This window comes from Procambarus clarkii, chromosome 18 (assembly GCF_040958095.1).
Source record: "Procambarus clarkii isolate CNS0578487 chromosome 18, FALCON_Pclarkii_2.0, whole genome shotgun sequence".
Classification (NCBI taxonomy): Eukaryota; Metazoa; Arthropoda; class Malacostraca; order Decapoda; family Cambaridae; genus Procambarus; species Procambarus clarkii.
Window position 1 is genome coordinate 23,879,849 of NC_091167.1, and position 21,857 is coordinate 23,901,705.

The following is a 21,857-nucleotide window of genomic DNA, read 5'->3' on the forward strand; positions in this document are numbered from 1 at the left end:
TCCCTTGTAGAGAATAAAAAGTAAGAATACGGGTAGAGGGGGAAAAGAAGGAAAGATAATTCGAGAAACCCTCCCCGTGTTACACCACCACTGTCTCCACCATCACCACCACCAGCTGCACCACCACGGTCTCCACCACCACCACCACTGTCTCCACCATCACCACCACCACTGTCTCCACCACCACCACCACCAACACTGTCTCCACCACCACCACCACTGTCTCCACCATCACCACCACCAGCTGCACCACCACTGTCTCCACCACCACCACCACCACCAGCTGCACCACCACCACCAAACTACCACAACAACACCACCACCACCACCACCACCACCACTATCAGGTGGCCATAATGGATCTGGTTGGCTAGATATGTTCAAAGACGACCTGGAGTGTATTGTATAATAGGCAGAATACAACAGGCGGGATACAACAGGTGGGATACAACAGTTGAGATACAACAGGTGGGATACAACAGGTGGGATACAACAGATGGGATACAACAGATGAAATACAACAGATGGGATACAACAGATGAAATACAACAGATGGGATACAACAGATGAAATACAACAGGTGGGATGCAACAGACGGGATACAACAGGTGGGATGCAACAGGCGGGATACAACAGGCGGGATACAACAGGCGGGATACAACAGGTGGCAGATAAGACCACCTGTCTGCCAGTGACGCTCGACCCCCTCTCCAGCACCTGTTGCTTCCCACAACAGGTGAAGCAGTCAGCACGAGGGACCACCACGGGCGGCGCACCGCTCTAATACATCATTAACCACCTTAAGAGTCTACGCCAAAGAGGCGAATTGAGTATTTTCTTCCGTATTGCAGTCTGTGTTAACAATTAGGAAACAATCATCATATCTTGTGTCTGGGAATACCCGGTGCGCAGGTTCGAACCCTCGCCACGGCTCCTGTGGGGTTTCTCCTTCATACGTCAGGATACGGTGGTGTTACAGTGCGCGTTTAAGCTTCATATTCTTCAGTGGGTCTCGTAGCACAGTTGGCTTCGTTCCCGGACGGCACACAAAAAGGGTTGGCCACTTTTTCCTTTTATCTAATGCCTCTGTTCACCTAGTAGTAAATAGGTACCCCGGGAGTTTAGTCAGTTGGTGTGAGGTTGGTATCCTGGGGAGGGTCAGTAGTTCGACCCGGGGGGGGGGGGGACCTCGATACAATCCTAATACACATACAGGCTTCCTGTCCCCAAGGAAGCTCGGTAATGATTTATCGAGGTTATCTTGAGATGACTTCGGGGCTTTAGTGTTCCCGTGGCCCGGTCCTCGACCAGGCCTCCACCCCCAGGAAGCAGCTCGTGACAGCTCACTAACTCCCAGGTACCTATTTACTGCTAGGTAACAGGGGCATCAGGGTGGAAGAAACTCTGCCCATTGTTTCTCACCGGCGCCCGGGATCGAACCCGGGACCACAGGATCACGCACCCAGTGTTCTGTTCGCTCAACCACCGGCCGCATGCGGGCCGCTCTAAGCAACAGCCTGGTGGACCAAACTCTCACAAGTCAAGCCTGGCCTCGGGCCGGGCTTGGGGAGTAGAAGAACTCCCAGAACCCCATCAACCAGGTATGCGCGGAAGGTATTACGAGCAAGTATAGGTAATGGGTTATATTTCTCGTCTACGATTCTCTCCTCCGCCGGAGGGAAGGGATAGAGGCTACAGTTACAGGCACTGTATGCAGGGCTGTAGCTGTAGTGTGGGTTCCTCTTGATATTGAATAAACGGGCCAATATAATTTCAGTGTTGATATAAAGGTGAACACTGTCAAGACTAGATCATTATTCTGGGCGCCAGTTGGGTCAACACGTTGGTGTCAGCAGCTGCGGGACTGGTGTTGTCCAGGCCTTCTCGACGGTCACACACCTCTTTGGCATTCATGACACCAGGTGACACTAAAATATATCTTTTCTTGAGAGCACGGCATACTAAAATATATATTTTCCTGAGAGCAGAAGACATCATCACACTTGAGGGCCTGTCATGTAGACGAGGCATGACCTGTTGAAGACGAGTGTTAAGGAGGAGATACCTGGTTGATGGGGTTCTGGGAGTTCTTCTACTCCCCAAGCCCGGCCCGAGGCCAGGCTTGACTTGTGAGAGTTTGGTCCACCAGGCTGTTGCTTGGAGCGGCCCGCAGGCCCACATACCCATCACAGCCCGGTTGGTCCGGCGCTCCTTAAAGAAAACTATTCAGTTTTCTCCCTAAACGTTAGGTTGTCAGACATCATTGTTCCCAAATCCTTGACATGCTGCCTTCCTACTATGGGCAGATTTGATTGTGTTTTGTACCCTGTATTATGTTTAAGGTTCTTATTTTTACCGTACCTGAGTACATGGAATTTATCACTTTTAAACATCATGCTATTGTCTGCTGCCCAGTCGAAAGCTTTATTAATATCAGCTTGTAGTTTTTCAATGTCTTCAGCCGAGGTAATTTTCATGCTGATTTTTTATTCATCTGCAAAGGATGATACGAAGCTGTGACTTGTACTTTTGTCTATATCTGATATGAGAATAAGGAAAAACAGTGGTGCTAGGACTGTACCCTGAGGTACAGAGCTTTTAACTAAACTTGGACTCGATTTTATATGATTGACTGTTACTCTCTGTGTTCTGTTTTACAGAAAAATGAGTATCCAGCGTCCTACTTTACCAGTTAATCCCACTGACCTCATTTTGTGTGCTATCACTCCATGGTCACATTTATCCGATGCCTTTGCAAAATCCCTGTATACCATATCTGCAGAGTGCAGATATGGTATGGAGAGCCGCTAGACTGTGACATCGACAGCACAGATTCAATAAGTGGTTACTAAAGTTCCATCCTGCCAAATGCAAGGTAATGAGGATGAGGCACAAAAAGATAGAAAGCAATCTTATCAGCTGAGAGGGAAGTAACCCAGGACAAAGTACCCTTATGGAGGACATCATATCGAAATTAACAATTTAAGCACGTCAACAGGACCTTGTGGTGGACCTCACACAGGACCTGAGGAGTGAGACACGTCAACAGGACCTTGTGGTGGACCTCACACAGGACCTGAGGAGTGAGACACGTCAACAGGACCTTGTGGTGGACCTCACATAGGACCTGAGGAGTGAGACACGTCAACAGGACCCTCATATGGACCTCACATAGAACTAAATACTGAAGCCCAGATTCTCAGGAAATACAAGGACAGCCTCGAGGGTGCCCCGCAGGAACTCCTCAGGATCCTGGACAAAGGTGCTTTAATAAACGTATGCCAGACCCACTCTTGAGCGTGCAGCTGGGTCACCAAGCTCAGTGCCGCGTCGCCATGACTATCACTAAACATCTACTCGGCCGCCATGCTTAATATGACGTAGTGTTGTGTTAAAGGCGCCTTAAAGATAGAAACACTGGATAATACGTTCCTTGGGCCATACCAAAGCTCGTTTACTTAGATAATTATAACTGCAGTACCGGGATACATGATAGAGCAACAAAAGGCTCTCCTCTTTCTCTCCACTCATATAAGTTCATATTGCCATCATGTCATAAATAGAAATCAATACTTACCCATAAAGTTATAAATTGGAAGTTTCTACGAAAGAAGGACAATTAGGAATATTGAACCTTGCTACCAGTGTTACTAGTAGCAGTGTTATTTATGTGGATCAGGTAGCCTGACAATACCTCAGTATTGTCAGTGGTAGCCTGACAATACCTCAGTATTGTCAGTGGTAGCCTGACAATACCTCAGTATTGTCAGTGGTAGCCTGACAATACCTCAGTATTAATACTTTGTCACCAAACCCTACATGCATCACTTGTAATAGTGTTCTCCCTCTATGCTATATCCCTCTATGTAGATACAAATGTGTTTCTGTACAACTTATTGACATTAGTCAATAATTAGGCTATTACCAATCTCAGTGAGGGAGGATATTGAGCCACACGATCCATTTTCCTATTTGTGTCTGCTGCCATTTTATTTGAGAGTGATAATTGCAGAGCGCCTCATTACATTGGTCTGAAACTTAAACCACCTGTTTGTTTGCTTGTAAAACGATGCATGTTAGGAAAACTGACAGCGTGACTGTCCCTCTGGTGTCCGTTTCTCGAATTAATTTATATTTGATCGTACCCGGAAGAGGTTATGTTGACTTGATGTTGGCAACAATGCAGCCAGGGCATGCAACAGTGTCTGCATGACTACATACGACCTCTGAAAATGTTAGTTTAATGTTGTTAATGATGCCAAGAGTATTTATTCTGATTAATATTATGTGTAAGTGTTCAAGGTGGATTGAATATCTAGGGAGAGGCTATTGTATTAGTACCACAGGGTTGTGTGTTGTTATCCCGTGGTTGTTCACTGTATTAGTACCACAGGGTTGTGTGTTGTTATCCCGTGGTTGTTCACTGTATTAGTACCACAGGGTTGTGTGTTGTTATCCCGTGGTTGTTCACTGTATTAGTACCCCAGGGTTGTGTTGTTATCCCTTGGTGGTTCACTGTATTATTACCACAGGGTTGTGTGTTGTTATCCCGTGGTTGTTCACTGTATTAGTACCACAGGGTTGTGTGTTGTTATCCCGTGGTTGTTCACTGTATTAGTACCCCAGGGATGTGTTGTTATCCCTTGGTTGTTCACTGTATTAGTACCCCAGGGTTGTGTGTTGATACCTGGTTGATGGTGTTCTGGGAGTTCTTCTACTCCCCAAGCCCGGCCCGAGGCCAGGCTTGACTTGTGAGAGTTTGGTCCACCAGGCTGTTGCTTGGAGCGGCCCGCAGGCCCACATACCCACCACAGCCCGGTTGGTCCGGCACTCCTTGGAGGAATAAATCTAGTTTCCTCTTGAAGATGTCCACGGTTGTTCCGGCAATATTTCTTATGCTCGCTGGGAGGATGTTGAACAACCGCGGACTTCTGATGTTTATACAGTGTTCTCTGATTGTGCCTATGGCACCTCTGCTCTTCACTGGTTCTATTCTACATTTTCTTCCATATCGTTCACTCCAGTACGTTGTTATTATACTGTGTAGATTTGGTACTTGGCCCTCCAGTATCTTCCATGTGTATATTATTTGATATCTCTCTCGTCTTCTTTCTAGTGAGTACATTTGGAGAGCTTAGAGACGATCCCAATAATTTAGGTGCTTTATCGCGTCTATGCGTGCCGTATATGTTCTCTGTATTACCACTATTTCTGCAATCTCTCCTGCTCTGAAGGGGGAAGTGAGTACTGAGCAGTACTCGAGACGGGACAAGCACAAGTGACTTGAAGAGTACAACCATTGTGATGGGATCTCTACATTTGAAAGTTCTCGTAATTCCATCCTATCATTTTTCTGGCTGACGCAATACTTGCTTGTTTATGCTCCTTAAACGTTAGGTCGTCAGACATTCATTATTCCCAAATCCTTGACATGCTGCTTTCCTACTATGGGTACATTTGATTGGGTTTTGTACTCTGTATTATGTTTAAGGTCCTCATTTTTACCGTACCTGAGTACCTGGAATTTATCACTGTCACACATCATGTTATTTTCTGTTGCCCAGTCGAAAACTTTATTTATATCTGCCTTGAAGTTTTTCAGTGTCTTCAGCCGAGATAATTTTCATGCTGATTTTTGTGTCATCTGCAAAGGATGATACGAAGCTGTAACTTGTATTTTTGTCTATATCTGATATGTGAATAAGGAAAAACAGTGGTGCACGGACTGTACCTTGAGGTACCGAGGTCTAACTGCGCTTGGACTCGATATTATATGGTTGACTATTAGTCTTTGTGTTTTGATCGACAGAAAACTGAGCATCCAGCGTCCTACTTTACCGGTTATTCCCAATGACCTCATTTTGTATGCTATCACTCCATAATCACATTTATCGAATGCCTTTACGGAGCACGTGTATACGATATCTGCATTCCGTTTTTATTCAAATGCCTCAGTGATTTTGTCGTAGTGGTCAAGTAGCTGTGAGAGGCATGATCTTCCCGCTCGAAATCCATGTTGGGCTGGGTTGTGGAGGTCATTGGTCTCCATGAAACTGGTGATCTGACTCCTGATCACTCTCTCAAATGCTTTTTTTTTATGTGGACGTTAATGCAACTGGTCTGTAAATTCTTTGCCAATGCTTTGCTCCCTCCCTTGTGTAGAGGGGCAATGTCTGCTGCTTGAAGCGCATCTGGTATCTCCCCCGTGTCCAAGCTCTTCCTCCACACTATACTGAGTGCCTGTGCTACTTGTACACCTTGCATATCATTATAAATATTGAATTCCAGGAATCTGGACCCGGGGCTGAGAGCATGGGCATGTTGTCAATTTCTCTTTCAAAATTTGGCACGGTCGTGTTGATATCAGTTATATTTACAGGTGTTTGGATATCACGCATAAAGAAGTTGTCCGGATCTTCCAACCACACGGGGTTGTTGTTCCCCGTGGTTGTTCACTGTAATAGTACCCCAGGGTTGTGTGTTGTTCCCCCGTGGTTGTTCACTACAGGTGACTGGGGGCCAGGAATGAAGTCATGATGATAACACAACACAAGGACGGGAAATTTTAACACAACAGCAATAAATTAATCATAAGAAGCAAGCAGACGATAACATCTTAAATAATCGCGAGGGATTAAAGCAGACGAGTTTAAACACACACACAAATGTTGCGTGTGTGTGTGTGTGTGTGTGTGTGTGTGTGTGTGTGTGTGTGTGTCATGTACCAGATGTGGGTTAATCAGAGTACAGTCAATGGCCCAGGTTACAGACACTATCAACAATAACATTGGAGTACTCACCCATACTGGCCTGGGAGCATGGTCGGGTACCGGACTCCTGTCAGTGGGATCCCTGCAACACAGAAACTACCATTAGTGAACTGTAATATAACTCGGCTCTTGCTGTAATAATATATACCTGGTCACTCTCATAATATAACCTGATTGTTGCTGTGTTATTAATGCTGTAATATCATAATATTAATATAAAATAACCCATCAATATTGATGGTTAGGACAATACAGTTGGTTTATACCATACAATGCACCCACCCCTAAAATACAGTAATCTTGTATCTGATCTATCTGTGAACTACACCAAACCAACAATGCAGCTTTGCCAATCCTTGAAAATGCAAGCTGTCATGCCCACATCCCTGAAATACAATGAACATTGCAATGTATCTATCCCAAAAGGAGTGAAAATTGCAACACAACAAAGTGTTGTGTTGCAGGTGAACAGAAGCAGCAGCAACACAGAGCAGAGCCAAGACATAAAGCGCAGTTTCTCAGTCAATCTTGAGAAGAATTCTACTCCCCCAAGCCCGGCCTGAGGCCAGGTGTCTCTCATGGTCACCTGATCGACTGGACTGTTGCTCGCCACGGGCCCTCAACCCGTATGTTTGCTACAGCCACATTCTTTGTAATGGCCAAGAGAATATATATATATACAGCGCCAGAGTACGCGGGCCTGCGTGGGCTGGCCTACACCAGGCTGGCCATCTACAAGGAGCAGAAATAGCCAGAGGTTATGTAATGGCTGATATTTCACAGGTGTGTGATGAGTCACACATGTGTCGCAGATGTTTCTCGACACATGTGTGTGCCTTCATAACATGCGCGCGCGAGAAAGAGAGAGAGAGAGGGAGAGAGGATGAGAGATATCATAAGAGAGAGAATGTGAGCGAGCGACACAGGCAGCGACAATGACAGAGGCAGGAGCAGCTTGGCACGGTGGAGTGGGGGCCCCACACGAGCTGGAGGGCCACGTATATCCCCCCTTCCCCCCCCCTCCCATTCTTAATGGCACCCGGCAGTTGGCACTCGCTGCTCTCTCTCCTCGCTAACAGCCCCCCACCCTATCTCAGCTGAATTAAATTGATTTAAATACACGGTACACTATATGACCCCAGGGACGATATATGACCCCAGGGCAGGGTACGGTATATTATATGACCCCAGGGACGATATATGACCCCAGGGACGATATATGACCCCAGGGCAGGGTACGGTACATTATATGACCCCAGGGACGATATATGACCCCAGGGACGATATATGACCCCAGGGCAGGGTACGGTATATTATATGACCCCAGGGACGATATATGACCCCAGGGCAGGGTACGGTATATTATATGACCCCAGGACATAGTCGTGTGGACGGGGTATATACCATGACCCAAGATATTTTTTTCTACCGCAGACGTGGCCAGACATTTACAATGCTAACCAGCATATATACATTTTGTTAATGTCCTCCATGGACAGGGTGAGAGATCTATTGAAGACGAGGAGTCACAATAACGTGGCTGAAATATGTTGACCAAACCACACACTAGAAGGTGAAGGGACGACGACGTTTCGGTCCGTCCTGGACCATTCTCAAGTCGATTGTGAAAAGACTATTCTCACAATCGACTTGTGAATGGTCCAGGACGGACCGAAACGTCGTCGTCCCTTCACTTTCTAGTGTGTGGTTTGGTCGACGAGAGATCTGTTAAACATATAGTTCAGTGATTTATTGAACCAATCAACCATAGAAGGTGATTGTAGTGCTTTTAAAATGCTAATCTAACCTACATACCGAAATACATATATACACACACACATATTGGTGTATATAATATATATATATATATATATATATATATATATATATATATATATATATATATATATATATATATATATATATATATATATATATATGAACGCGCCCAGTTGAACAGTTTCTGCCGCTGCCGTTATCAGGAGATAACGGCGATAAAACAGAGGAGAACACACCTCCCACGGACACCCCCCCCCCCTCTTCCCTATCCCTCCGCGTGAGAAGGGGGGGGGGGGAGGAAGGGGCACCCCACCACCCCAAACACCTTCCAGACGACCAAAAGCGTGTCCACTCTCTGAGACGCCCTTCAACCTGTCCTCACACTTAAGGCAATGCTGTTACTACGTTTTCTTAATCATGACGTCACAGTGATGAGAAGAGACAGCTTCGTCTCCTGTCCACACCGTCCGTCCTGTCCACACCTTCCGTCCTGTCCACACCGTCCGTCCTGTCCACACCTTCCGTCCTGTCCACACCGTCCGTCCTGTCCACACCTTCCGTCCTGTCCACACCGTCCGTCCTGTCCACACCTTCCGTCCTGTCCACACCGTCCGTCCTGTCCACACCTTCCGTCCTGTCCACACCTTCCGTCCTGTCCACACCTTCCGTCCTGTCCACACCTTCCGTCCTGTCCACACCTTCCGTCCTGTCCACACCGTCCGTCCTGTCCACACCGTCCGTCCTGTCCACACCTTCCGTCCTGTCCACACCTTCCGTCCTGTCCACACCTTCCGTCCTGTCCACACCGTCCGTCCTGTCCACACCTTCCGTCCTGACCACACCTTCCGTCCTGTCCACACCTTCCGTCCTGTCCACACCGTCCGTCCTGTCCACACCTTCCGTCCTGTCCACACCTTCCGTCCTGTCCACACCTTCCGTCCTGTCCACACCTTCCGTCCTGTCCACACCTTCCGTCCTGTCCACACCTTCCGTCCTGTCCACACCTTCCGTCCTGTCCACACCTTCCGTCCTGTCCACACCTGCCGTCCTGTCCACACCGTCCGTCCTGTCCACACCGTCCGTCCTGTCCACACCTTCCGTCCTGTCCACTCACTGTCACTCAAAACACGGAACCACTCCTCAAGCATCTGCTATCTGCCATAACAGGATCAGATATCACTAACTAACTACTATGTCCCAACACACACAATATCAGCCACCAGTTCTCTGGCTACAACGCGAGGGGGGGGGGGGGCTGAGGCCCCGGGCCGGCCGTCTACAGATATAAGGAAGGTCATCGATATAAGGACGATATAAGCAAGATATAAGGAAGACACTGAGAACCGCTCCATGTGTGGCAGTGCACAGTAGAAGGCTGGACTTACATGTTCGTCCATTGGAACATGTATGCTGTCTAATGTAGTAGATTGTAACCCATGATGTATGTGCTTCAGCCTACAGTATAGACCTATTGTCTTGTGTATGATCCTCTGTCCTGGGTGACACTGAATGATAGCACTATCCTCACTCTAATAAGACCTAATTGAATTACAAAGATTAGTCAAAATTGCAATAAATTTGTGTAAATAAAGATGTTAATAACAATAATAATAATAATAATAATAATAATAATAATAATAATAATAATAATAATAATAATGAGAGCAGGGGAGAAATGTCTGGGAGTTAGAAGAGGGCTGAGTGTGCGCCAACCAAGCGAGAGAGGCAGGAGATGCTGAACTACAGGTCAGTGTTCCAGTACAACACGCAGCAGAGTGATGGAACACATTGTGAGGGCCAGACGAGGCACTTACACGGGTTCATGGACAGTAAATTGTATCTCCACATAATTATATTGTGAGGCTGTACAATCTGTCACGACAGAGTAGGATGCGCAGGTTGTATATTTATGAGCTATCAGAGAGCGTTTGGTAGAGTGCCAAGCATGAGGCTCGCCCACAGGTTGGAGGAACACGCTACACTAAGAACATTACACTCAATGCGATGTCTATCAATGATCAGGCAATCTAAACGAGGTTTACATTCATCAAACAAGTGATCAAAGAGGCAAGGCTCGGGGTTCCACAGTGGTAGCCCCTGGAACCTCAACTATTCCTGACTTGTGTGAATTGCCTCCACGAGTAAACAGAACCCTTCTTCTCGCTAGTGACGCGGAGACTCCTGTGTCGCTAGTGACGCGGAGACTCCTGTGTCGCTAGTGACGCGGAGACTCCTGTGTCGCTTGTGACGCGGAGACTCCTGTGTCGCTAGTGACGCGGAGACTCCTGTGTCGCTAGTGACGCGGAGACTCCTGTGTCGCTAGTGACGCGGAGACTCCTGTGTCGCTTGTGACGCGGAGACTCCTGTGTCGCTAGTGACGCGGAGACTCCTGTGTCGCTTGTGACGCGGAGACTCCTGTGTCGCTAGTGACGCGGAGACTCCTGTGTCGCTAGTGACGCGGAGACTCCTGTGTCGCTAGTGACGCGGAGACTCCTGTGTCGCTTAGTGACGCGGAGACTCCTGTGTCGCTAGTGACGCGGAGACTCCTGTGTCGCTTAGTGACGCGGAGACTCCTGTGTCGCTAGTGACGCGGAGACTCCTGTGTCGCTAGTGACGCGGAGACTCCTGTGTCGCTAGTGACGCGGAGACTCCTGTGTCGCTAGTGACGCGGAGACTCCTGTGTCGCTAGTGACGCGGAGACTCCTGTGTCGCTAGTGACGCGGAGACTCCTGTGTCGCTAGTGACGCGGAGACTCCTGTGTCGCTAGTGACGCCTGGGGCCTCACAGCGGGGCCTGACAGCTGAGTAGACAGCGCTCAAAATTCGTAGTCCACAGCTTCCGGGTTTAATCCCCGATGGAGGCGGAAACAAATGGGCAGTTTCTTTCACCATGATGCTCCTGGTACCTAGCAGTAAATAGGTACCCGGGAGTTAGACAGCTGTTACGGGCTGCTTCCCGGGTGTGTGTGTGTGTATTCACCTACTTGTGTTTGCGGGGGTTGAGCTTTGGCTCTTTGGTCCCGCCAAAGTGTGTGTGTGTGTGTGTGTGTGCGTGTGTTAAGGAGAAGTATATGTAGTAGATATAATAGAGGAAAAATAGATTGGTTAGAAGGCCGGGTCCAAGAGTTAATAGCTCGATTCTGCAGGCACACATATTAAACACACAAAAATTCCTGCGGTGGAAAACAGGAGTTACATAAATGGAGTAAAGTAATTGAACCCTCCCTCCTTTTTACGGAGACATAATCACGACATGCAAAATATTCCCACAATTTACCTCGGTTAAAAAGAACTGAACCATTAGCAACAACATTTTCATTATCATAGCAGCTTATATATTGACTGAACTAAGAATAAAGGTGGTAAAGGTACCCGGGCACGTGTTGCTGTGGCTCAGCTGGTTGTGTTGATGCGAACATCTACACATGTGCGTTGTAGAGCCTCAGCAACCTTCCTCTGTCGCCCAGTCCTCCCCCTTCCCTCTTCCTCCCAACTATTCCAAACTCCCCCGCCCTCCCCATCATTCCTCCCTCCCCTGTCCCTTTGTTCTCCCCACCACCCCCACTCCACGGGTCCCCTCGACCTCCCCATCATCCCCAACTTCCCTGTCCCCTTGTTCTACCCCTCCATTCTCCATTCCCCTGTTCCCTCGTCCCCACCATCTCCTACTCCCCAGTCCCCCCATCCTCCCCCACCCTTACCCCCGCCTCTGTCCCCTCGTCCTCCCCTCCATTCCCCACTCCCTCGTCAGATGCATTCCCAAATGATCTAATGTTCCCATCAGAAAATTGGAAACATGGAATGATTTGATGTTCCTATCATTGAAATAGAAAAACATTTAAAAAAACGAAATGAAAATAATGAAAAAATAACAAAATAAACTATACTCCCAAAATGAACGGTTTGGTAAACAACACAGCTCAATTCCAACGCAATGTCACACAAAAATAATTAAATTAAAATGAAAATAAGTCGAAATCTATGAAAATTAAATTTGTCAATGCAATCAGAATTGTAACATATTTAGTATTGCATGTGTTGGTCTTACATGCGACAGTTGGCGCTGTTTCTTAAAAAAAAAGTTTTTACCTGTCACAGGTGTGGCATCTATACTTATACTTACAAAAGGAATGGCATGGTAAACAACACAGCTCAATTCCAATGCCATGTCACACAAAATACTTCACTCAGAATTAAAATAAATCGAAATCTATGAAAATTCAATTTATCAATGCAATTGGAAACACTGAAATGGAATCGTAACATATTTAGTATAGGAAATATTGCTGTTACATGCAACAGATGGCGCTCTAATTCAAAAAAGCATGTTTTTTCCTGTCACAGGTGTGGCATCTATATAGCAGATATATAAAAACTTGAATGGACGTATTTGAATGGAACGTTGTGTCAAAATTTCAAAGCAATCGGTGTAGAACTTTCAGAGATTACAGCGTGTGTTGCTCTTACGTCCAACAGAGGGCGCTGTTTTTAAAAAAAAAAAAATTACCTGTCACAGGTGAGGCATGTATATAGTAGGTTTATAAAAACACGCGCCTATTCGAATGCAACGTTGTGTCAAAATTTCAAAGCAATCGCTAAAGAGGTTTTGAAGATTTCCCCTAGCATGAAAAACACAATTTTTCAAAACAAGAATGTTTTTCCCATCACAGACATGACATCTATACAGTTTGTATATAAAAGCCTGCACGGATACAAATGGAACATTGTGTGAAAATTTCAAAGCAATCGGTGAAGAACTTTCAGAGATTAACGATTTTGAACAAGCGAACATATACATTTTTATTTATATACTAGCTGTACCCGGCCACGCGTTGCTGTGGCTCAGCAATTCTCCCCCTGTCTCCCAGTCCTCCCCCACCATTTCCCCCCCCTCCCCTCGTCCTCCCACCCATTCCCCACTCCCCCGTCCCCTAGTCCTCCCCATCGCTATGTCCTCCTCACCATCCACTACTCCACCGTCCCCTCATGCTCCTAACCATTCCCCACTTCCCTGTCCCCATGTCCACCCCCACCAATCTCCATTCCCCTGTCCCCTCGTCCCTGCCATCACCAACTCCCCCGTCCCCTCGTCCTCCCCACCATTCCCCACTTCCTTGTCCAGTTCATTCCCAAATGATCTGATGTTACCATCAGAAAATTGGAAACATCAAATGATCTGATGTTCCCATCACTGATATATAAGAAAAACAATTAAAAAACGAAATAAAAACAATGAAAAAATAAAAAAATAAACTATTCCTCCAAAATGAAAGGTATGGTAAACAACACAGCTCAATTCCAATGCAATGTCACACAAAATAATTAAATCAAAATGAAAATAATTCAAAATCTGTGAAAATTAAATTTATCAATGAAATTGGAAACATTGAAATGGAATCGAAACATATTTAGTATAGCGTGTAGTTGCTCTTACCAGCAACAGATGGCGCTGTTTTTAAAAAAATCATGCTTTTACTTGTCACAAGGTGTGGCTTCTATACTTATACTTATGAAATGAACGGTATAGTAAACAACACAGCTCAATTCCAACACAATGTCACACAAAATAATTCAATAAAAATTTAAATATATCGAAATCTATGAAAATTAAATTTATCAAAGCAATCGGAAACATTGAAATGGAATTCGTAAAATATTTACTATTGCGTCTGTGTTCCTATTACGTGCAACAGATGGCGCTGTTTTTTGAAAAAAAATATGTTTTTATTTCTCACAGGTGTGGCATCTATATAGTAAGTATATAAAAACACGCACCTATTCGAATGCAACGTCGTGTCAAAATTTTCAAAGCAATCAGTAAAGAGGTTTCGAAAATTTCTCACGTGAAAAACACATGAAAACAGTTTTTTCAGAAGAAGCTTGCTTTCTTACCGTCACAGACGTGACATATATACAGTTTGTATATAAAAACCTGCTCGGATGTGAATGGAACATTGTGTGAAAATTTCAAAGCAATCGATGAAGAACTTTCGGAGATTAGCGATTTGGAACAAACGAACATTTCTATTTTTATTTATATAGACATAATATATATATATATATATATATATATATATATATATATATATATATATATATATATATATATATATGTATATATATATATATATATATATATATATATATATATATATATATATATATATATATATATATATATATATATATATATGTGTGTGTGTGTGTGTGTGTGTGTGTGTGTGTGTGTGTGTGTGTGTATGCAACTGACGATCACGAAAGGCTGATTGATCATTGGTATGGGGACAATCCACCCACAACCACATCCTACCTACCACCATTGTGGCAGAGGGCGCCACGCGTCCTGGGGAGGTCTGGGGGGGGGACGCTACCTCCTGGGGCGCCACCACAGTGGGGGGCCTGTGTGTGCCACGTGCCTCCCCCCCCCCTCCCACGACCTCTCCTAACAACCCCCCTCCCACCATACACACAGGGCCTGGCGGTCGAGTGGAGAGCGCTCGGGGGTCGTAGTCCTAAGAGTTATTCTCGATTGCCCCGTCGAGGTAGAACCCAATGGGCAGAGATCCTATCACCTGATACACCTGTTCACTGGGTGGTATGGTGGGAAACAGGTCGGGAGACAGTACGTTAAACAACTGACGGTTGGAAAAACGAGGTCCAAAAGCTAACCTCTCGAACCTGCATACATAAATACGCATATGTAAAAGGCCTAAATACATACACACATATATTTTTCATATTTACAAACAATGGAAAGTTGAGTGGTGTTGTGTTTGGCAGAGTTGGGGAGGGTGCTGGGTGCTAGGAGAGGGGAGGGTGCTGGGTGCTAGGAGAGGGGAGGGTGCTGGGTGCTGGGAGAGGGGAGGGTGCTGGGTGCTAGGAGAGGGTGCTGGGTGCTAGGAGAGGGGAGGGTGCTGGGTGCTAGGAGAGGGGAGGGTGCTGGGTGCTGGGAGAGGGGAGAGTGCTGGGTGCTAGGAGAGGGGAGGGTGCTGGGTGCTGGGAGAGGGGAGAGTGCTGGGTGCTAGGAGAGGGGAGGGTGCTGGGTGCTGGGAGAGGGGAGGGTGCTGGGTGCTAGGAGAGGGGAGGGTGCTGGGTGCTGGGAGAGGGGAGGGTGCTGGGTGCTAGGAGAGGGGAGGGTGCTGGGTGCTAGGAGAGGGGAGGGTGCTGGGTGCTAGGAGAGGGTAGTGTTACAAGGAGAGGGGACACAGAGCTCCTGAACTCGACCAATGAGGTGGTAGAGGTACTAGGAGTGTAGGTAGAAAAAATAAATCTAATTATTATTCTAACATACAAACCGCCAGATGCAACACCTGAGGAATTCACTGAGCAGATACACAGAATAGAGAATATCCTTGATAACCTTACAACCCAGTACCAGATATTATCTTCCTTGGTACCTAGTTGATGGGGTTCTGGGAGTTCTTCTACTTCCCAAGCCCGGCCCGAGGCCAGGCTTGACTTGTGAGAGTTTGGTCCACCAGGCTGTTGCTTGGAGCAGGCCCACAGGGCCACATACCCACCACAGCCTGGTTGGTCCTGGCACTCCTTGAAGAAAATTATCTAGTTTTCTCTTGAAGATGTCCACGGTTGTTCCGGCAATATTTCTTATGCTCGCTGGGAGGATGTTGAACAACCGCGGACCTCTGATGTTTATACAGTGTTCTCTGATTGTGCCTATGGCACCTCTGCTCTTTCACTGGTTCTATTCTGCATTTTCTTCTATATCGTTCACTCCAGTATGTTGTTATTTTACTGTGTAGATTAGGGACCTGTCCCTCCAGTATTTTCCACGTGTATATTATTTGGTATCTCTCTCGTCTCCTTTCTAGTGAGTACATTTGGAGAGCTTTGAGACGATCCCAATAATTTAGGTGCTTTATCGCGTCTATGCGTGCCGTATATGTTCTCTGTATTCCCTCAATTTCAGCAATCTCTCCTGCTCTGAAGGGGGAAGTGAGTACTGAGCAGTACTCGAGACGGGACAACACAAGTGACTTGAAGAGTACAACCTTTGTGATGGGATCCCTGGACTTGAAAGTTCTCGTAATCCATCCGATCATTTTCCTGGCTGACGCCTTCATATAGTCTAGGGCAGTATTAATAATAAAAGTTTTAAATGTAAACATCTGTAGGCTTGAGGCGAGAGGCAATTTGGTGAGGAGGAGGCAGCGAAGAGCGGGAATAAGTGGGGGTTGGAAGAGGAATGATGGAGGTGGGAGAGGGGTAGGGTGGGAAAATGGGAGGGTTGGGAGGGGGGAAGGGAGATGAGAAGAGGAAGGGTGAGGGGAGAGTCAAACAATCCCGGGCACCGCCGGGTACTCTTGTGAATTATAGTATATATGAATTCTATTTGAGGCTCGCTCTCTCTTCTCCTGAAAGCCCCCTGTTCCCACCCCTTCCATCAGTCCACCCCTTCCCTCAGCCCACCCCTTCCCTTAGCCCACCCCTTCCCTCAGTCCACCCCTTCCCTCAGCCCTCCATCCCACACCTCTTGCCCTAGGCTAGGGATGCCCCCCCCCCCCCCTGAGCTCTGTCATCCCAGGTGGGCAGGGATGGGGCGAGAGGCTCGACAGATTTGGGCCAAACACACCTAAATGTTTGTTTGTGCTTGTTCACCTGCTGGCAACACTATTATTGCTGCCATGGTCCCACGGGCCCTGGTGCTGGGGTCCCACGGGCCCTGGTGGTGGGGTCCCACGGGCCCTGGTGCTGGGGTCCCACAGCCCCTGATGGTGGGCTCCCATGGGCCCTGGTGGTCGGGTCCCACGGGCCCTGGTGGTGGGGTCCTGTGGGGTCCGGGGAGTTTGTTTGCCACTCTCCATAGTGTATAGTAGGTCACTGGAGACGGGAGATCTACCAGAAATATGGAAGAATGCTAATATAGTCCCAATATACAAGAAGGGTGACAGACAAAAGGCACTGAACTACAGGCCAGTGTCCTTAACTTGTATACCATGCAAGGTGATGGAGAAGATTGTGAGAAAAAACCTGGTAACACATCTGGAGAGAAGAGACTTCGTGACAAACCACCAACATGGGTTCAGGGAGGGTAAATCTTGCCTCACTGGCTTAATACCTGTCCCTTGAAGCCCACATCAAGAGCATAACATCAACAGCATGCCCGGTTGGACAACATAAGAACTGCCTTTAGAAACTTGTGTAAGGAATCATTCAGGACATTATATACCACATATGTCAGACCAATCCTGAAGTATGCAGCTACAGCATGGAGTCCAAATCTAGCCAAGCATAAGACTAAACAGGAAAAAGGTTCAAAGGTTTGCCACCAGACTAGTACCCGAACTGAGGGGTATGAGTTACGACGAGAGAGACTACGGGAATTAAATCTCACGTCGCTGGAAGACAGAAGAGTTAGAGGGAATATGATTACCACATACAAGATTCTCAAAGGACTTTATAGAATCTTGTATAAAGACAGACAATTTAACTAATGGGACACACGCATTAGGGGACACAGGTAGAAAATGAAGTGCCCAAATGAGCCATAGAGACATTAGAATTTTTTCCTAGTGTCAAAGTAGTTGACAAATGGAATGCATTAGGAAGGGATGTGGCGAAGGCTGACTCCATACACAGTTTCAAGTGTAGATATGATAGAGCCCAGTAGGCTCAGGAACCTGTGCATTAGTTGGTTGACAGTTGAGAAGCGGGACCAAAGAGCCAGAGCTCTACCCCCGCAAGCACAACTAGGTGAGTACGACTAGGTGATTACACATTTGTGTCTCCTACTTTAACAGGGGCTGACTAGACTACCAGGGTAAGGTAGCTGCTATATAAACTAATGTGTTATTAAGTACTTAATCACTGAGGGTGATTAGGGTGCTTGTACAAGCTCAGGTTATATAGTTACATCACAAACATTGTATAACTGATACATTACATGGTCAATCTTGGGTACAAGTCCAATATATCATCAAGTGTTCCATATTCATATAGTAGTTACAGAGTTCAGCATACCTTAGCCCAGGAGGGCGAAAGTCAGTCAATATGGGACATTCTACAATATAATTTTCAAGGGAATGCATGGTTTTCTCTTTCAGAACGTTGACACACATGGTGTATTCCGACACTTTCACAAAGTTGACACATGGTGTATTCCGACACTTTCACAAAGTTGACACATGGTGCATTCCAACACTTTCACAAAGTTGACACATGATGTATTCCAACACTTTCACAAAATTGACACATGATGTATTCCAACACTTTCACAAAGATGACACATGATGTATTCCAACACTTTCACAAAGATGACACATGATGTATTCCGAACACTTCCGTATTGAAGAGACCAATAGGGAAGAGCGGTCACTCTTCCCTGTTGATGTTTGATGTCTGGTGATGTTCTCAGTGACATGTTGCACAAGACAACCACAACTTCAGTAAGCTTCGTCGCCTCTCTGTTATCTCCCAGTCAATATGATCGTGTTCGAATTCTCCCTTTTCTTAATTAACATACTTCAGTACATCTGTTTATATGCAGCTATCCTAGTTTGTGTCAGACGGGATGGCGGGACCCGGCACCTGTACCCACCTGCCATAGGTAATGGCAGCCCAACCATACCCTGGCAACCATACCCTGGCAACCATACCCTGGCAACCACTGTCGCACGGTCTGGTCGACTCTATAGTCTACACATATACATAGGTTTCAGAGGCATCGAAGTCATTGCTTTTTATATTAGTGCTTTCAGGCCTTTCGGTGCTTGTAATGTCTCTCGTATGTGAGCTGTGGTTTTGTAACAGCTTAACAGTAGTGATTGGGACACCAAGGTCTAGTTGCGCTTCATCCTTGTTACATGCTGATTTGGCTGATCTGTGTGTCATCACGATGGGCGAGGTTTGTGTGAGATGGAACCACAGAAAGTTTTTCCTCCTAGTTGTTGGTAGTCTGTGCAAGGGTCAGTCAGGCAGAGACTGTAGACAGTCTCTGTGCAAGGATGAGTCCTCTTATCATTTGGCCGGTAGTGCCGCTCTGCTCCCACTATTTGCTCTCTCTCTCCGCGTTATCTCATACAGGTGTGGGGTGTATGGAAGGTGTGGAGAGTATGTTAGATGGAGAGTATGGAAGGTGTGGAGAGTATGGAAGGTGTGGAGAGCGTGGAACACCGTACTCGGGACGTGTGTAGGAGAGGGCTGGCGACGGGCTCTGGAAATGGGTGTCACTGAGTTAAAAATAAATACCTGAGACTCCCCAGTAATCCAACCCTCGCACCGTGCTCTCTCTCTCTGTCTCTCTCTCTCTGTCTCTCTCTCTATCTCTCTCTCTCTCTCTCTCTGTCTCTCTCTCTCTGTCTCTCTCTCTATCTCTCTCTCTCTCTCTCTGTCTCTCTCCCTCTCTCTGTCTCTCTGTCTCTCTCTCTCTGTCTCTCTCTCTCTGTCTCTCTCTCTGTCTCTCTCTCTCTCTCTGTCTCTCTCTGTCTCTCTCTCTCTCTCTCTCTCTCTGTCTCTCTCTGTCTCTCTGTCTCTCTCTGTCTCTCTCTCTCTCTCTCTCTCTCTCTCTCTCTCTCTCTCTCTCTCTCTCTCTCTCTCTCTCTCTCTCTCTCTCTCTCTCTCTCTCTCTCTCTCTCTCTCTCTCTCTCTCTCTCTCTCTCTCTCTCTCTCTCTCTCTCTCTCTCTCTCTCTCTCTCTCTCTCTCTCTCTCTCTCTCTCTCTCTCTCATATGTCAACATATGTCAATGTGGTGGACCACAGAGGGCAACATGATGAAAGTTCCGTCTCTTGCGCTGTGAGCTGTGATAAGCACGAATGCATTCGTCCAGTAAAAGATCTCTGCATGTTCTCCAGGCCTGCAACTTCTCCAGCTTAGTAAGGGACAGCGAGCATGGCAGAACATTCCACCCTAGAGAACACCGGTGTCTTGAAGCACCAATCACAGGTCGGGCATCTCTTCTTTTGGAAGTTGAATGTTATCCAGCCTGTCGGTTATCTTGCCTTTGTGCCAGGTGCTTCATCGTTCCTCACTCCACCTTCCTCCTTCTTACCGTTACACACTCCTATTCTACCTTCCCTACTCCTTCCTTCTCCTCTCCTTCCCTTCTCGCACGCCCTGCCCCGCGGCCTCTCTCTCCCTCCACTCTCCTGGTTTTGTTTTCGCTTGCGAGTGAAAATGACGAGGCAACAGGTGAAGAAAAGGTTGTTGAAATGTGCAATGTGGTGTGAGTTATGAGAGTAGGCGGACTGTCTGTTCTGGTGAGTTATGAGAGCAGACGGACTGTCTGTTCTGGTGAGTTATGAGAGCAGACGGACTGTCTGTTCTGGTGAGTTATGAGAGCAGACGGACTGTCTGTTCTGGTGAGTTATGAGAGCAGGCGGACTGTCTGTTCTGGTGAGTTATGAGAGCAGGCGGACTGCCTGTTCTGGTGAGTTAGGAGAGCAGGTGGACTGTCCCCTCTAGTGAGTTATGAGAGCAGTTGGACTGTCTGCTGTAGTGAGTTAGGAGAGCAGGTGGACTGTCCCCTCTAGTGAGTTATGAGAGCAGGTGGACTGTCCGCTCTAGTGAGTTATGAGAGCAGGTGGACTGTCCCCTCTAGTGAGTTATGAGAGCAGGTGGACTGTCCCCTCTAGTGAGTTATGAGAGCAGGTGGACTGTCCCCTCTAGTGAGTTATGAGAGCAGGTGGACTGTCCGCTCTAGTGAGTTATGAGAGCAGGCGGACTGTCCCCTCTAGTGAGTTATGAGAGCAGGCGATCTGTCTGCTGTAGTAAGTTATGAGAGCAGGCGGACTGTCTGCTGTAGTGAGTTATGAGAGCAGGCGGACTGTCCCCCTCTAGTGAGTTATGAGAGCAGGTGGACTGTCCCCCTCTAGTGAGCCCTGGAAGTAGGTATAGGAGCTAACAAACACTTGCTACACACCTGCCAGCTGGCTGGTGACACACACCTGTGTTGTATATATGTATATGTGCACAGATGAGTACTTTGGAGCATTCATATATGTATTCTCGAATGGTCATGTAGATCCTCCGCCACTTCTGTGTTTTCTAACGTATTTAGAGAGATTTTTTTTTACGACGATTCGTCTAATTGACATTATCTTCAAAATTTCACATAATGACTTTTATATGTAGTTAGTCTGGGTTCGAAATTACTGGTATTTCAATTTGTCGTCTGGCCAGGCTCGTTAAAGCTGCAGCCATCCCCCCAAGACGTATTCATTAATTTTAACAAATGTGTGTACTAAGTTTGTTCTCATATGTTAGTATTATATATATTAAAGTTCTATGTATAGTTAGACGTAGGTTAGGTTAGGTGTTGAGGTTCTGTTGGAGATTATTGGTTACTTGAAGTAT

At 46.6% G+C, this 21,857-nt stretch overlaps 1 protein-coding gene across 9 annotated transcripts in view; it reads right to left on the reverse strand.

The window, feature by feature from the left end:
• LOC123754253 (RNA-binding protein 24-B) overlaps positions 1 to 21,857 on the reverse strand; it is a 180,043-nt gene that overhangs the window by 60,031 nt on the left and 98,155 nt on the right. For all 9 annotated transcript variants that reach the window (XM_045736469.2, XM_045736474.2, XM_045736468.2 and 6 more), the window contains exon 3: positions 6,801 to 6,852. In XM_045736469.2, the coding sequence (XP_045592425.1) occupies positions 6,801 to 6,852 (52 nt within the window). The remainder of the gene's footprint in view (positions 1 to 6,800; positions 6,853 to 21,857) is intronic.